At 40.3% G+C, this 18,994-nt stretch overlaps 1 protein-coding gene across 1 annotated transcript in view; it reads right to left on the bottom strand.

Moving 5' to 3' along the window:
* ryr2a (ryanodine receptor 2a (cardiac)) overlaps positions 1-18,994 on the bottom strand; it is a 749,067-nt gene that overhangs the window by 390,249 nt on the left and 339,824 nt on the right. The window contains exons 15-17 of the mRNA XM_043695572.1: positions 15,218-15,313; positions 3,997-4,115; positions 555-688 (exon numbers count right to left, since the gene is read on the bottom strand). Of these exons, the coding sequence (XP_043551507.1) occupies positions 555-688; positions 3,997-4,115; positions 15,218-15,313 (349 nt within the window). The remainder of the gene's footprint in view (positions 1-554; positions 689-3,996; positions 4,116-15,217; positions 15,314-18,994) is intronic.

The following is an 18,994-nucleotide window of genomic DNA, read 5'->3' as shown; positions in this document are numbered from 1 at the left end:
ACACATACTGATGCTTGCTTGAAAATGGAGTGCTCCAATATGGCTGTATATTCATATACAAGTGTTACTATATTGTTAACGCTGGTTCTTCCCTCTGGAGGTTTGCCATGAGTGCTGCCTGCACATGCACAAGCACCCATCCCACCTGCCCCTTCAACAACCTCCGCCACCTCCTTCCCCCTCAGCAGCTGCATTAGTCCCTGCTAATCCTAGTAAGCTGCTGACAACAGGCATGAAGTTCCTCAACTCATGAACACATACTTGTGGGTGATAGCCCTGCCAATTATCCCCTCACATCAATACAATCTCCAAGCAAGTGAGCTGGCTGAGGAAATGAGCTGAGGAAATGGAATGCCAGTCAATCATATGAAAGTCCACGTAGGCCCCTATTCTTATAATTCAGACCTGTATTTTAAATGGCATCTGTCCCGCAGGAGAATCACAACTGTATTTGTAATTAATTTAAAAATATCAATATATTGGCTTGCTATGTTTGTGGCATTTAAAAGAACAGTAATTGTGAATGTAGATCACTGAGGTGATTTTAATGTTACCTGCTGACATGGTTGATGAGTCGTGTTTGGAGCAGTAGGTCTCTTCCTGGTAGCAGGTTGTCACATATTAGATGCTGGTTAGATCGCACAGCAACTCTGTGACACACACACAGAGAGCATAACACATCTAAAACCTTAGAGGACAAGAAAATTAATTATGTGGAGTCTGCCTTTCTCCATTTGTCATTTACCACAATGTGTAGATATTCACAAAACTCATGGTTCTGAATAACCGTCTCAAGGTGCATATTTCTTCCACATCTGGACATTTTGAAAACTTACTGGAATAAAAGACCTTCAGAAGTGCAAAGATACCGGCTGCTGTTCAAAGGCACTTGTTGAAACCTGTAGAAGCTCAAATTACTCTTGCACATCTATTCAGAAAAATCGGTTCATTTGATCACTAACTTAGGAGCCTATTACAAAAACTTCAACAAGCAATATCAATTTGGCCCATCATAATTGCAACTAAAATAGAGAATTTGTGAAAAAGAATACACAGTAAAAGTGTATTAAAAACTGGCTGCATATAGACTTAAAAATGAGGTAAGACACCAACTTTCAATGTAGGGTTGTAAATCCATCACCTGGGTGAATTCTGCACCCCCGTATCCACAATGAGGCACTGTGGTGAATGAGATTTTTAAATTCATGTTGTTCTAACCAGCCAGGAGACAAACTCAGAACTTACTTAGAGGCTTCAAGAATCTCTAGAAAGCAGGAGTTGTCTGACTGGCATTAATAGCAAAGGCAGGCAGCAGCCATATTGGACACTGCCGCTGCTGTGGTGATTAGAGCAGGCAGCTCCTGGCAAGACCCTGGAGGCAAAATGAGTCAAGACAGCAGAGATAGAAAAGAAGGTTAGGAACCATGATTATGTCAGTGCTAGGTAGCCGCACATATTAGATTTCAGGGCATCTCTGACGGAATGTCAAAACTGACAGGCTGTGCACTAAATGCACAGGACAAGCCCCTCAGGGAAGTTAAAAAGCCATTAAGTGGTGACAAACAAGTGATCATTGCATTCACCTCCAATGGCTCTTTGAAAATTCAAAACTGTCCTGAAGTTGTTGGGATCACAAGAGAATTGCAGAGCCTCAATTATCAAGCATGCTTGTACTTGGTCCTGACCCTGTGGCCTTTCAAACATCCAGTCCACATCAGGTGAAGCTCATCAAATTTACTCTTATTGAAATTCTACAAATTCTGGAATGTACACATCAGACTTTTACAGAATTTGACCACTTGACCCAGTATGTCTGTGCCAGGCTTCTGATATAGTTCTTCAACTAGATCCACAACCCTCCCTTTTCCTTACATCATTCCAACTTCTGTGATCAGTTCCTTTTACTTGCACTGTTGTTACAATATTAATATTCAGCTCTTTCTGGCACATAATAAACATTCTGGCCATATTGGTAGCCACTGTTTCTGCATTGCCACTAGTCAATATCCCTTCCCAATAGCATTGTGAGTGCAACTATACCATGTGGACTCAGCGGTTCAAGACATCTCACCACCACATTTTCAAGGGCAAGTAAGGATTGTAAACAAATGCTGGCTGTGCTACCAACATCCCTTGATTTTTTTTTTAACTCCATTAAATGGAATTTAGAGCATTAGGTCTAAGTACTGTGCTAATTTCCTGCAGATATATTTAGATCTGATGGGGGTGGATATCCCTTGCACATTGTCATTGGCAAATGCAACGCTTAAAGCTTCCTTACAGCCTTCGAGGCAAAGGTACTCTGAAAGTTAAAGTAATCAGGAAGCCAATGGCAACCCAGCCCAATCAAATAAATACCTCAGCAACCTCAGATGTAGGGCCTGAATTAGGATTAACTCCATTAGACTATAAGATGGTACAGTATGGGAGCATAAATAGGCCATTCAGTTCATCGGGTCGACTCCACCACACAATGAGACCATGACTGATCTGATAATCATCAACTCCACTTTCTTGCCTTTTCCCCATAACCTTTTATTCCCTTACTGATTACAAATCTGTCCATTTTAACCTTGTATATACTAAATGACCCAGACTTGATAGCTCTTTGTGGTAAACAATGCTTCAGGCTCACTATCCTCTGACAGAAGAAATTCACCCTTATCTCTTTCCTAATTAGGTGACCCCTTACTCTGAGATTATTCCCTCTTGGGGCATAAAATCACAGATTTAATACAAAGTACAGTAACGAAACAATTGAACTGATTATTGATGGTTTTATTATATTTATGTCAAAGCATAAAATGTAGAAATAAAAATTGCATGCTATCAACATTGTGCAAGATATAATTGATTAGCCCACCTTATTTTTCTGTGCCATTTCATAAGAGTTGGGAATTTTATCAAAAATTATAATACAATAACAATATGATACCTGACCTGTGTTATGTAATAAGTAAGGAGGTTGACTCGCCCTTCAATTCATTTTAATCATGTCCCTTTTGGAAGACCTGAAGCAGTTGTCAGGCATTTAGGGTATGGAAGGGAGAAGAGTTGACATGGTAATGACATAGGTCAGAAGTGTGATGGAATACTCTCCAATTCTCAAAAACACCAAGAAGCTGACACCATCCAGTTAAAGTAACACTTTTATCCATCATCTTCAATAGTTAGTCTCTTCATCACTCACAAAAGAGGCAGCAGTGTGTACTACCTACAAGATGTGTTGTAGGAAATCACCAAGGCCCACTGACACCACCTTTCAAACCCGCAACCTCTACTGCCTAGTAGAAAAGGACCGAAGACACAAGGGAACACCACCATTGTCCTAATTTGGAACAATACTGCTGCTCTTTCACAGTAGCTGCGTCAAAATCCTGGAACTTCCTTCCCAATGGCACTGTGGATATCCTTAAATCCAAAGGACCACAGCAGTTCAAGAAGGGAGCTCATCACCACTTTCTCCAGGGAATTAGGTAATGAAAGCTGTTGTAGCCAGCAATGCCATCATCCGGAAATGAATGAAAGCATGTTCTCAGCAGCCTCCTGGTAGCTACTACAGGATCGCATATCAGAGAGACTAAAACAGACATTAGGTGCAGGAAGTTCATGGTTTTGAAGGGCTTATGGGGGAAATAATATTCCAATCTTCTTTAATAAGTTAAAGTCAAAAGAAATGTAACAATCTTCTAATAATAAACAAGCTAACATGCCAGTAAATATCCTAACGCTATGTTATAAATCATTCCATCACTTAAAATACGTGAAAATATTCCACTATTAGACTTTACTTGGAATTCTACATTTTAAAAAAGCAAAATTCATGTAAGATGATTTTCTCTGCCAATATTCATAACAAAATACTAAATAACTATGTTTCATAAATATAATTACAATTTCACAATAAGTCTTCACCGCATATGGTCTTAAAAATTTATCAATGTGCCTTTTCACAGAGTAAAATAATTAGCAATACAAAAATAAATGAAAACATACCTTATGATTCCTTCCATGTTTATCTAGCAAGGAAATTATAGACTTAATGTGCCCTTCCTTGATAATGTTCAAAGCTTCAGGACTTTCCACAAGTACACAGTGTAAAACTTCAAGGATTCCTGTTGGTAAAAATTAAAATCAGCTAGTTCAATGAATGCTTCATTTTACTATATTTAAGACTGTTATTATTTTCCTCTCTCTATTACATGCCATCATCTGCCAAAAGAACAGAAAGAACCAGCCAACCTCCCATCAGTGCAACTGTATTAGAGTGATTTTTCTCTCTATATCTTTTGCCTGCATTGGGAAGCAGCCACCTAACTTTGGAGCCCGCCTTCATGATTTATCTGAGATGAGTACTTTATTGGCAGGGAACTGAACCAATCCTGTAAACACAGAATGAAACTATTTGGCCCAGTATCACTCTTTAGCAGAGCCATCCAACTTGTCTCTCACCCTGCCACCATTCCCCACTTTTCCCAACAACACTCCCCCCACTCTTTAATCATGACTCTGCAGCTTTTTGTTTCACTCTTTCTAGCATTTATCTAATCCCCTTTCAAATATCATTATTGAATCTGCTTTCACCACCTTTCAGGCAGTAATTCCAGGTCACAATTTGCTATGCAAAAAAAGAGCATTCCTCACCCTGCTTCTGGCTCTTTTGCCAATCACCTTAAATCTGTAGTCTCCTAGTTAACAATTTTTTTGCTGACACAAACAGTTTTACTTCACTTGCTCTATAAAAACCGCACAATATTGGACAAATCAAATTCCCTTTTAGCCTTTGCCCTAGGCTGAGTAGCCCCAGCTTATTCAGGTTCTCAGTATTACTGACGTTCCTCATTTCTGGTCCCTTGCCAGTAAAGCTAACAGCTTGTTGGTTCAGCCACATAATTTAAACACAAAAGAAAACCCAAAAAATGACTAATGTTTGCTTTCCTTTGAGACATTTTGTGCGAAGGTTAGCACAATGTCTGTTTTATTGCAGGGAACAGATGAACTTGATGGTATTGCCATTAAAATATAAAATAAAGTATGTCCATGAGAATTATTGAATTCAATTCCTGACATACGCTTTAATGTAATTTAAGCATGTAAGTCAACCACAAGAAAAACAAACCATAGCGAAAGGAGGAATATCTCTATAACAGATTAGGACCTTAAGGATCAAATATTTATATTATGTTCTTAGATTATTGTTCACTGTGTAGCTTTTTTTCCCCAAGGAAAATGACAGCATTTTCAATAAGACCTCTCTTCATCAAAAGGTTCATAGACATACTCAAGAAAAAAAATGTCCTACACTACAGGGAATCAAATTGCTTTAGTGTGACGTGCTTGGAAAGCATTAAGCATTAGCCAACCACAGAGAATAATAATGTGTAAAAAAGAGGAGGAAAAAATGTTTCATGCACACATGGAATCCTCATTAAAAACCTCAATTCCTGATGACAGCTTTATTATTGCATGTGTAAATCCCATTAGTTATAAAAAGCTAAATCAGTTTATATCTAATTGCTTAAATGATTTTCAAGATTAATAATGCTAATCAATCGAGCATTATTTGCTGGAAACCTCTTCCATTTGCCCTAAACTGCAATTTTGATAAACAACAATTTCATTCCCATTTAAAGCATGTTACTCCTGACCTAAATGGTACACACTTACACAGACTCATTACAACTGACCATTGTCAGCCTACAGCAAGAACAATACATAAGTCAAGCCTGAAATCTGCTGCATGCCTTTCCACTATTCACTTGACTATCTTAATCAATTTGACAACTTCAGAAATACCAATTTTGCTTCATGTTAACAGACTTGTTTAGCATCATATCTGATGAAAGAAATGGGCTTGTGCCATAAAATTGAAATAACTTTGCCATGACTCACGAGGGCAGTGCCTGGAAATCAAGTGCCACTCTTCCTAGAGACATTGCAAATGTGAAAATCTGATTAAACTGACTAATCTCACCTAACCTTTGAATTCAGGTTGTAAGAATAAGTGCATCAGGATTTTATCATTAAGAAAAAATAATTATTTATTGCAATCAGACAGGTTTAATCAATAACAAGAAAGAAACATGAATTGCTAACATATGCTCAATAAGTTAGATTCTATCCCTTTTAAACATTTCCATACAAACAGACACACAAAGAAACCAGACACAAATATTATGGGTGGGGAAGGAACAGAAATGTCAGTGAAGTATAGATCTGACAGCAGTCCAGGTTACAGGTCTGGGGAGGGGGTTGCGGTACAATGATTCAGTGGTTAGCACTCCTGCCTCAAGCGCCCGAGACCTGGATTTGATCCCACCCTTGGGTGATTGTGTAGAGTTAGCATATTCTCCCTGTGTCGATGTGGCTTTCCCTCAGGGTCTCTGCTTTCCTCCCACAGTTGAAAGATGTGGTTAGGTGTATTGGCCATGCTAAATTGCCTAAAGTGTACAGGGATGAGTAGACGAGTTGGATTAGCCATGGGAATTGCAAGGTTACAAGGATTGGGTGGGATGTGCTTCGGAGGATCGGTATGGAGTCAATGGGCCAAATGGCCTGTTTCCATAATGTAGGGATTCTATTCGTTTGTTTTCTTCCAATTTGTTTTACCTCTTTGATAAGGACACTAGGTTGTGGATACCACAACTCATAATCTTTCATTCACTGGTTGAAGATTCACCTTTGCAGTATCTTTCAAAATGGTTTTCCTCCCTTTCCTTTTGAGAGAGCAGTTTTTAGAGAGAAAGAGAAAAAGCTGCTTGGAATTTTGTTTTACTTCTCTACGCACATAGGGAAAGATGGAAAGAGAAATAAATGCTTTCTCTTTCACGACCTGGATGTTTCTGCTGTATTGACCAGACAGAGAGCTGTAACAACTCACACACAAAACAGTCATGAAGTTTCTATGCTGAGTACCCTGAATTCACACAATTAATCCTGGTTGAAACACCAAAGGTCTGTCACTGGGCAAAACTCCTCTGAACACACAGCCATGGAGCTGAGGTGTCCAGCAGCCTTCCCACTGCATTTTTAAAGTCAGCAACATATCCTTCCACAGTCTTTGGTTTAACATAGTATATTTCCCCATTTTTTTAGTCCAAATGTAAAACTAGTCTTTACAACTTGGAAAGAAAAATAATCACCATGCAGTTTGAAATGGAAAGGTGCTTTTTAATTATGTTACTCTTTAACTACTTTGTCCTTTACCACCACTGCTCCCACAGATCACGACATAACATGTTATGTACATGTCCTAATTATTCCCACACTTTGGGAAATAAAGAAGGTGCAAGTACTAAACAGTCAAGAACAAGACATCAGTCATAGAGATGTACAGCACAGAAAAAAATCCTTTGGTCCAACTTGTCCATGCAGACCAGATATCCTAAATTAATCTAATTCCATTTGCTAGCATGTGGCCTGTAATCCTCTAAACCTTTCCTATTCACATACACATACGGGTGTCTTTGAAATGTTGTAATTGTACTGGCCTCCACCACCTCCTCGGTCAGCTCATGCAACACTCTCAGCGTGAAAGAGTTGCCCATTAGCTTTCTTCTAAATCTTTCCTCTCTCACCTTAAACTTATGTCTTCTAGTTTCGGACTCCCCCAAGACATTGGCTATTCACCCTATCCATGCCCCTTGTGGTTTTATAAACATCTATAAGATCACTCCCCAGTCTATTCAGCCTCTCCCGATAGCTCAAACCCTCCAACCTGGGTAGCATCCTTGTAGATCTTTTCTGAACACTTCCAAGCTTCACAACATCCTTCCTATAGCAGGCAGACCAGAATTGAATGCAGAATTCCAAAAGTGGTCTAACCAATGACCCGTACAGCCACAACATGACCTCCCAACCCCTATACTCAATGCACTGACCAATAAAGGCAAGCGTACCAAACACTTTCCTCACTACCCTGTCTGCCTGCAACTCTGTTTTCAAGGAAATATGAACCTGCATCCCAAGGTCTCTTTGTTTGGCAAAACTTCCCAGAACCTTACCATTAAGTGTATAAGTCCTGCTTTGATTTGCCTTACCAAAGTGCAACACCTCACATTTATCTAAAATAAATACCATCTGCCACTCCTCAGCCCATTTGGCCATCTGATCAAGGTTCCATTGTACTCTGAGGTAACTTTCTTCACTGTCCACTTAACCACCAATTTTTTGATTTTATTTATTTGATTTATTATTGTCACATATATGTAGGTATAGTGAAAAGTATTGTTTTGCATGCAGTACTGGCAGATCATGTCATACAAAGTGCATCTGAGTAACAGAACAGAGCAAAGAATGAATTATTATGGCTGCAGTGATGGTACAGAAAGAGCTAGATCAACATTGAATTTGAAATTTGAGAGGTCCATTCAGAAGTCTAATAACAGTGGAGAAGGAGCTGTTCTTGAATCTGTTGTTCCTTGTGTTTAAACTTTTGTATTTTTTTCCCTGACAGAAGAGGTTGGGAGAGATTATAACCAGGGTGGGAGGCATCTTTGATTATGTTAGCTGCCTTTCCGAGGCTGTGAGAAGTGTGGATGGAGTCAATAGATATTGGTGCCAACTGCAATCTTATTAAACAAACCTTCTATATTCACTTCAAAATCATTTATATAAATGACAAAAAGCAGAACTGATAATTATGACACACCTGGCAACATATAAATCACATGACAATGGAAACCTGGCAACCACTATGTTTCCTCAATTTGCCCAGTCAAAACATTAGTTATAGGAGTGACCAGTAAGAAGATGGTATGTGGAAAGTTTAATTTAAGAGTGGCCTGTGCAACTACTCTTGTAGCAACTGCCTGTCAATCTACTGCCTTCTATCATTCAAAAGGATGTTCTTCGGATAAACATAAAACTTAGCAATTTTGAGAAGATTTGTCGCTCAGGTTGATGATAAGTATGTAAGTTAGCTCGCTGAGCTTGAAGGTTTGTTTTCAGACGTTTCGTCACCATACTAGGTAACAGCATCAGTGACAGTCAACGATGATGTTACCTAGTGTGGTGCCAAAATGTCTGAAAACAAACCTTCAAGCTCAGCGAGCTAACTTACATACTTAATAAACATAAAACTCCTTATAATGAAGTATAGAGTCACGGAATCATACAGCACGGAAAAAGACCCTTCAGTCCAAGCAGTCCACGCCAAACATAATCCCAAACTAATCTAGTCCTACATGCCTGCACTTGGCCTATATCCCTCCAAATATTTCTTATTCATTTTATTATATGGAACAGACTTTATTCACATACAACAAAAGTGATCAATATGCACAATACAAAGGAGAAGCTCTGAATTTCTGTACCTGAGCTCCCAAACTAATTCTGAAAAACCCTCCTTATTTATATATTCAATGTTTACAGGTATTTTTCAAGAACATTCTTGGATCTTTTGAAGAGTAGCTCATTGGTGCAATCTCAATTGTTTCCTTTGAGGATACATTCCATAAAGAATTACCTGTGCTTGGATGTTTTGAAGAACAGTTTATTGTCATCCATCCAAATCTCGATTGTTTAGTCTTTCTGCTTACATTTATTAAAGTGGCCACTAAAGTCATACAGTAATTGCTCATGGTTGACCTCACTCCATTTAATTCTGTGCACAAGCATTTGTTGATAATAATCAAACATTTGGGGTGCAATGAGATCAATCCTTTCCCAATCTGTGTCATCATAGAAACCCGAATGCGATTTGATACAAGGTAGTTTGGTTATCAGCCCTTAACTCCTCATCATGTATTCAACCTGCCCAACATATATTTTCAGAACAATGACATACACAGGTCTGACAGAAGTTTGGAGGCTGTTTCTAGTTTTGTCTGCTGCAAATTCCACCAGAGCATATTTCCAGGTTTAGTTGGACATAACTCTCCATTAGGCTTGGACAACAGCCAAGCAAATTGCAAAACAACAGGGTCCTAGAGAAACCCGTATCACAGCCATTTTCATGCTGAACTGAAACTCCACAGTATCAGAGGTTCCCCACCTTTTCTCCAAATGAATGACCAAGGTCAAGCCCTTAGATTTGTTCTGTTCAAATCTTATAGGCAATGAATTTCAAAGTAATGCATTCTAACCCCTAAAGAAATAGTTGTCAGCATAGAAATGATGATATAAAGAATTTGTCTTTAACAAAGGGGCAGAATAGTGCAATGGGTTAGAACAGTATCATTTCACTTGAATTTGAGTTCATACCAGCATGATGAATATCAGCTCTCCCAAGGATACTATGTGAAAGGAGTTCAATTGCTACCAAACATAAATCACTGTAAAAAGTAATGAGGAATCTTCTCAATGGGTTATTCATGTTATATGCACTGGGACCGGGCAATTTACGAAACAGTGCTCATCTCAACAGCACAGTGGTAAAACAGTTAAATGGCCAAATCCATTGTACAATACTCTTGTATTACATGTTACCTCCTTTAAATATGCACACAAAATCAAAGGTTAGTCAGAAAGTCATTGCAAGCAAATCCTAAAAGACGTGTTCCATTTCTCCTCAATATATTGAAGAAAAGCACACTCGCCCCACCAGCTAATGTCAGTGAAAATGCCGTGGAATTCTAAAGGACTGTTTCCAGAGCAGAGTGTGCCAGAAAGCTCCCTAATAGAGTGACACCACTCAGCTTGCTCCAATAAAATGGTGCATAAGCAACCATTGGACTCTTCCCTCATTCCAAGCACAAAACCGATTTTTTTTTAATCTGTCATGTCAGTAAAACTTTGTTTGCTGAAACCAGTTACAGTTACCAGCACATCTAATGCAGTCACCTGACAGCACCATCCACAGAGGCAGAAGCAATGGGGATAACTCCAATAGGAAGTAATTATAGTTGACCTTGACAAGCCTTGAAGTCACACAATCTTGTGTCGCTCCCAAGGTTTGTTTAATATAAATCTTGTTCTCCCTTCTGAAAATCCATATTCCCCTGAACTATAAACCCTTAAGCAAAACTCCTAGATTAATTACATGAGCAGAAATGTTGAACAACAACTTGCATTTATAGAACTATCCAAACCAGAAAAATAGCCAAAGATATTTCACATAGGATTAAAGATGTCCACCAAATGCTGTGAAAAGGAAATCTGGGAAAGAGTGATCAAAAGCTTGGTTAAAGAAGTGGTGTGTACGGAGGTACTTAAAGGAAAGAGAGCAGCACAAGTGTTTTCAGAAGGGAATCCAGTGCATTAGGGCTGAAAATACAAGAGAAAGATGAAATATAAGGGAGAAAAGGGAGAAGGAGGTGAAGCATGTGAGTCTTGAGTAAAAAAAAACAATTTGATAGCTTATAACTGATGAGGGAGATAGAGGGGTACAAACCCAGGGAGAGATTTAAATATGAGGACGAGAATTTTAAATCAGAGGCATAGTGCCATTAGCTAAGAGTGTGATGATTTGTAGTTCCATGCAGCAGTAGATAATATTCATGCAGCACAATCTTACAGGAGCTGCTGTTTTCAAAAGAGTGAAAGCTGTAAAGGAACTGGAATAGTCAAGTCTAGAAAATTCACGAGAGCTAAGACACTGCCTGAGAGTGTCAAGATCAATCATTAGGTTTTATGCATTTGAATAATTATAGATTACCTTTGGCAAAAACAAAAAAAAGAAGCAAACAGCTGCATTTAAGAAAGTGAAACCCTATTTGCTCTAGCAAGCAAATTCGCCCATAAACCACCAACAGTAACAGGCACAATTTTGCACTGAGGCAGCATTTCTAAAGGTCGAAGGAGTTTTATATATATATATGCTAGTAATGTGGCCAATCTGTTCCCTCAAACAATGTGATGGCATGTATACTAAATAAATTATTTTCTGTACTCACTGAAGAACACCACAAAATAGTCATGACAATATTCATAAAGGGAGGGTTCAATGGTGGGGACAGTGCATCATGATGGCTGGCAGAACTAAAATGTAGACCTGGGATTCAGGAGGTAATGTGGAGTAGTGAAAACTTTTAAAAAAAAAGTTGGGTGGGTACATTTGGGAGTTCAAAACTGATGGGATAGAAAGAGGGTGCAAGGCTGTTTGGGGGAGGTCACATAAATTGATAGAGTGAGATTGTTACTCAGCAGAAGGTGATGGTGGAGGGTTGTTTTTCAGACTGGAGGCCTGTGACCAGTGCAGTGTCTCAAGGATCAGTGATGGGTCCTCTACTTTTTGTCATTTACATAAATGATTTGGATGCGAGCATAAGAGGTACGGTCAGTAAGTTTACAGATGACACCAAAATTGGAGGTGTACTAGACAGAGAAGAGGGTTACCTCAGGTTACAACAGGATCTTGACCAGATGGGCCAATGGGCTGAGAAGTGGCAGATGGAGTTTAATTCAGATAAATGCAAGGTGCTGCATTTTGGGAAAGCAAATCTTAGCAGGACTTATACACTTCATGGTAAGGTCCTAGGGAGTGTTGCTGAACAAAGAGACCTGGGAGCGCAGGTTCATAGCTCCTTGAAAATGGAGTCGCAGGTAGATAGGATAGTGAAGAAGGCGTTTGATATGCTTTCTTTCATTGGTCAGAATATTGAGTACAGGAGTTGGGAGGTCATGCTGCGGCTGTACGGGACATTGGCTAGGCCACTGTTGGAATATTGCGTGCAATTCTGGTCTCCTTCCTATCGGAAAAATGTTGTGAAACTTGAAAGGATTCAGAAACGATTTACAAGGATGTTGTCAGGGTTGGAGGATTTGAGCTATAGGTAGAGGCTGAACATGCTGGGGCTCTTTTCCCTGGAGCGTCGGAGGCTGAGGGGTGACCTTATAGAGGTTTACAAAATTATGAGGGGCATGGATAGGGTAAATAGGCAAAGTTTTTTCCCTGGGGTCGGGGAATCCAGAGGCTATAGGTTTAAGGTGAGAGGGGAAAGATATAAAAGAGACCTAAGAGGCAGCTTTTTCACACACAGGGTGGTACGTGTATGGAATGAGCTGCCAGAGGAAGTGGTGGACGCTGGTACAATTGCAACATTTAAGAGGCATTTGGATGGGTATATGAATAGGAAAGGTTTGGAGGGATATGGGCCGGGTGCTGATGGGTGGGACTAGATTAGGTTGGGATATCTGGTCGGCATGGACAGGTTGGACTGAAGGGTCTGTTTCCATGCTGTACATCTCTATGACTCTATGACTCTAAATAGTGAAATATGCTCCTTCCATCCCCCTCCCAATTGCAAATGCACAATGAAATGCACAAGGGATTCCCCTTAAATGCCGCTTCAGACTGAATGACTAAAGTTTTCCTGACAGGTGGAGAATGATGTACAGCCTCCTCCTATGATTAAAGGAACAGCCACCATGATTCCCATGGCAATGTGTTGGTCTACATTCTTTTCTTAGCTTTCAGTATAATCATATTCAGAATAACGCAGACAATTTATCCTCTGAAAAGCCAATTCGGCCAATTCTTGACTTTGGCCCAAATGTTCCTGTAAATCAGCACAACAGCCTCGCCATTCATCTGAAATTGGCATTGAGTGGCCTGAACAAGTTTCTGGTTTGGCCACATTTGAACATCATCGGGGAGTTGTGTCTGCCATTGGAGTATTCCATTGCTGACTGCATGAAGGTTTTGGGGCATTTCTTGAATGGACACCAAAAGTTCCTTTAAGATCAGTGATTGGGTCATTGACCATTTATTATGAATGGGTGAAAGTGCACTGTGCATGCTCTGCATAGTTGTGCATTGAAGTGACAAATTAATGCCATGAACAACATATATTCTCTATATTTAAGCAGATGCCTACCAAAAACACACAAGTATGTTCCACTCCCTTTTAAGGGCTCACTTGAAAATTGCACCAACCAGGCCTTGTGTATCAATGGAGAAACCAGGGATCCTCTACTCTTCCAATAATCCTCTCCTGATGGCCTGGCTCCCAGGTCAGAAACAGTCAGCTCACCAGTCAAAATCACTCTCTGTACCTTTTAGCAATGGACCAATGTTAATTTATCAAAGATAAGTCAAAACATAATTGCTAAACAAAATCCAGCAATGAAATTATGCAAATTTCACAGGCATGCTGGCACATCTTTGAATGATACTTTCCAGTAAAAGCATATGCTACATTTTTGTAATTTGTCCAGCAAAGCCTGGACAACATGAATGCTTGGGCTGATAAGTAGCAAGAAATATTTACGTGACACAAGTGGCAATAACCATATCCAATAAAAGAGAATACACTGATCTCCCCTTGACATGCTATCAACATCCTGGGGTTTATCAGTGACCAGAAACTAAGCTGATCCATCTATATAAACACCATTGCATCAGCAACAGATCAGAAGCAAGGAATTCTGTGGTGAATAACTCAACACATGATTCACCAAAACATTGCCATTAACTACAAAGCACAAGTCAGGTGAATGATAGAATAATATACTATATATATTTAATAATAATGCAAGTTCTCCTAGAAACACATTACAATATATACAGGGTTAAACTCCCGGACACAGACACTGTGTAACATATATAGGGTTAAATTCCCCTTTACACCCGCTGTGTGCAGAGGAACCTTGATTATCCGGCATTCGTTATCCAAACATCGGATTATCCAGCAAAATCATAAGGTCCTGATGCTTGGCGAAACTATGTTATCCGGCATCCGATTATCCAGAATTCAATTAATCAAACAAAATAGCCCCCGCTCGTGTCCTTTGGATAATCGATGTTCCTCTGTAATATCAGCAGGGCTAAACTCTACTTGAAGAGAGTAGCTCCAACAACACTCAATAAGTACAGCAGCATCCTGATCAAAACAATCTTCTTGAATGGCACCTCATCCACCACCTTTAACATTCAATCCCTACTTGACAATTGTACAGGAACAGCTGTGCACACTATCTACAAGAGACACTGCATCACCTCATCCATGTTCCTTCAATTGTAAGTTCCAAATCGACAATGTCTGCCATCTGCATGAACAAAGGTAGCCAATGTATGGGAACATCTCCACTCACAGATTCCTCTCCAAGCCATACACTAGTCTAACTTGGACTATATTGTCACTCCTTCACTGTTGTAGATTCAAAATCCTGAAACTTGCTTCTTCACGGCACTCTGGGTGTTCCAACCCTGCCATGGGCTGCAATTCACCTCTACCTTCTCAAGGGAAATTAGTGATGGACAATAAATGCTGACCTAGCCAGTGAGAGTCAAATTTTGTGAACAAATAAAATAAAAATTGCAAGAGTTCATACATACCAGAAGAAGCTTCTAATCTTTCTAGTCTGCTGATTAACCAGTCCAAGGAACCAGAAAATTGGGCACAGTTTTTGCGATTGCCTCTGATCAGGGCAGCTAAAGACAGATGGGACAAGATTAGGTCATAACTTTATATATGTTTATGTCCTCAAAAAGCATTTCTCTCAATGGGAACATTAACAATTTTCATTCATATACAATGGCACTTCAGACCAGAATATCAGAGACCAGTCCACAAAAGGAAAATAGGTAATAGAGTGTGTCAGATAAAGATCTGCATTGTCAAATAACCATTTGGTTTGCCCACAAACAATAATCATTGTGACTTACAAAAATAACAATCTTGTTAGACAACACGATGACAAACAAACTCTGAAGCACAGGATATGTAATGTGTCTGAAACAGTTTGCACTCCTGGTGCAACATGTGGTCCAATAAAATATAATTCAGTTTTGGTTAATCAGAAAGTGGTCAAACTTCATAATTTACGAAAAAGTCCTCAATGCATGATACCAACATTCATTTGCTTGCAAGTCTATTTCAATGAGATAAAGATACTTTGTCATCATGATAAACAATTTGTGTTGCTAACATTTGTTTTCTACATGTAGCAAACATGTTAGGAATATACTCAGATTCCATAGGCTATTTGCAATGGTTTACCTACATGCCTCTAAATAATAACTATTTACTGAATCTCTTTGCCTTTTAATTCTTCAGCACACCAGCAATGCATGCGATAGTAATTATTTTAATGCGACCTTTTTTGTCAAGCATTGCTAATAAATTAGCTAATAAATTGGTTGCTTGTGCACTTTTAGCAATGACAGTTAAACGTCACAAGGCAAAAATTGTGTTTTGGCTCTTCCACATCAGAAACATTGTAAAGACCAGCTTTGTGTACTGTATTGATTGAAGGCAGATGGATTTGGAATTTGAGGAGTGCTTTGTTCTCAAATGCAGACTGAAGACAATTACAGCAGTACCTAATGCAATCATTGTTTACATATATGTATGTATAAGCATTATGTATATGTGTATACTCAAAATAAAACAGATAATTACTGGCAAAGAAGACAAGCTCCATCACATTTCCAAGAAACTCATTAGCACACAACACGTTACTTCATATTCTCCTTCCAAGGTTGCACCCATCTTCATTCCAGTCAATACGATGGTGAATCTAGTACTGTAGGAGGGTTTTATGGGACCTCAAAGCCCATGATACATGCAGGAAGAGGGCCATCAATATCCACTATATGGAAATATTTCACAAAATTAAGGTCCTACTTATTGACCAGCTCAATCTAATTTACAACCTCCTTTAACAAAGAACAAATAAACTAACAGCGCAGGAACAGACCCTTCGACCCTACAAACCTGTACCATTCCAGATCCTCTATCAAAACCTGTCACCTATTTTCTAAGGACCTGTATACCTCTGCTCCCTGCCCGTTCATATATCTGTTTAGACACTGGCAACGCATTCCAGACACCCACCACCCTCTGCATGAAGAACTTTCCACGTATATCTCCCCTAAACTTTGCCCCTCTCACTTTGAATTCATGACCCCTAGTAATTGAGTCCTCCACTCTGGGAAAAAGTTTCTTGCTATCCACCCTGTCTACACGTCTCATGAATTTGTAAGCCTCAATCAGGTCACCCCTCAACCTCTTTCTTTCCAATGAAAATAATCCTAATCTACTCAACCTCATGAGCTCAAAGTGAGAGGGGAAAGGTTTAGGGGAGATATGCATGGAAAGTTCTTTACACAGAGAGTGGTAGAAGCCTGGAACACATTGCCAGCAAAGGTGGTTAGAGGTGGAAACAATAGCATCATTTAAGATGTATCTAGACAGATACATGAATGGACAGGGAGCAAAGGGATACAGACCTTTAAAAAATAGGCAACAGGTTTAGATAGAGGATCTGGAGCGGTGCAGGCTTGGAGGACCGAAGGGCCTGCTCCTATGCTATAATTTTCTTTGTTTTTATTCTGTCCTCATAGCTAGCACCCTCCATACCAGGCAACATCCTGGTGAAAAAAAAGAGCTTTGACAAAGGGTCAGTTAGACTCGAAACATCAGCCCTTTTCTCTCCTTACAGATGCTGCCAGGCCTGCTGAGATTTTCCAGCATTTTCTCTCTCTGGGTTCAACATCCTGTTGAGACTCCTCTGCGCCATCTCCAAAGCATCCACATCCTTTTGGTAATGTGGTGACCAGAACTGCATGTAGTATTCCAAATGTGGTCGAACCAAAGTCCTATACAACTGTAACATGACCTGCCAACTCTTGTACTCAATACCCCGTGTGATGGACGAAAGCATGTCGTATGCCTTCTTGAACACTCTACTGACCTGTGTTGAAAATGTGTTGCTGGAAAAGCGCAGCAGGTCAGGCAGCATCCAGGGAACAGGAGAATCGACGTTTCAGGCATAAGCCCTTTCCAGCAACACATTTTCAGCTCTGATCTCCAGCATCTGCAGACCTCATTTTCTCCTACTGACCTGTGTTGCCACCTTCAGGGAACAATGGACCTGAACACACAGATTTTGCTGTACATCAATGTTCCCCAGGACTTTTCCATTTACTGTATAGTTCGCTCTTGAATTGGATCTTCCAAAATGCATCGCCTCGCATTTGTCCAGATTCAACTCCATCTGCCATTTCTTTGCCGAATTCTCCAATCTACCTATATTCTGCTGTATTCTCTATCAGTCCCTTTCACTATCTGCTACTCCACCAATCTTAGTGTCATCTGCAAACTTGCTAATGAGGCAACCTATACCTTCCTCCAAATCATTTATGTAGATCACAAGCAACAGTAGACCCAACATGAACTCCTGTGGCACACCACTGGTCACAGGTCTCCATTTTGAGAAGCGTCCTTCCACTACTACTCTGTCTCCTGTGGCACAACCAGTTCTCTATCTATCCAGCTAGAACACCCTGGAACCCATGCAACTTCACCTTCTCCATCAGCCTACCATGGGGAACTTTATCAAGCGCCTTACTGAAGACCATTAATACGACATCTACACCCTTTCCCTCATCAATCAATTTTGTCACCTCTTTGAAGAATTCTAATAGGTTTGTAAGACATGACCTTCCATGCTGCCTATCACTGATACGCCCATTTTCTTCCAAATGGGTGTACAGGGGAACCTCGATTATCTGAACGAGATGGGCTGATTTCGTTCGGATACTAAGGGATACTATTTCATTCGGATAATCGATTATTTGGTTAAATGGTTAAATGCCTTTCCTCTGGGGCTCAGAGTTTTTAAAGTCTGCTCCTCGTTCAGGAGACTGCAGAAGCACACAGCGCGCAAGACCCTGACCCTGCCCCCGCCACTGCCCCTGCCCCCATCAAACACCCACCCCCACCCAACTGTCCAACACCACCCCCCCGTCTGCCCCCCTATCCCTGTCCAGCACTGCCCCTGCCCCCTCATCCCTGCCCAGAATTACCCCTCCTCTGCCCACCCGACCCCCCCCCATCCCCGTCCAGCACTGTCCCCACCTCCTCTCTGGGGCAGCCGGACTGGGCACCAACAATAAGACTGCTGCTTCTGCTGTCTTTGTGGGGTAAGTCTCCAAAGCACGCATCCGCACGCGCAGACACACACACACCTTTTTACTGCAACTTTTTGACAGGTTCCACCTCTGCCCTGTACAGGACAATGTTGTTCAGATTATTTGGGGGGTTGGGGGGGGGGGTGTTGTTTATGGTACACCCCTCTGTAGAGCTCCAGGGAAAGTGTGGGGAGAGAG

The sequence above is a fragment of the Chiloscyllium plagiosum genome, chromosome 9 (assembly GCF_004010195.1).
Source record: "Chiloscyllium plagiosum isolate BGI_BamShark_2017 chromosome 9, ASM401019v2, whole genome shotgun sequence".
NCBI lineage: Eukaryota > Metazoa > Chordata > Chondrichthyes > Orectolobiformes > Hemiscylliidae > Chiloscyllium > Chiloscyllium plagiosum.
The sequence above is the reverse complement of the archived record's forward strand: the minus strand, read 5'-3'. Positions and strand labels throughout refer to the sequence as shown.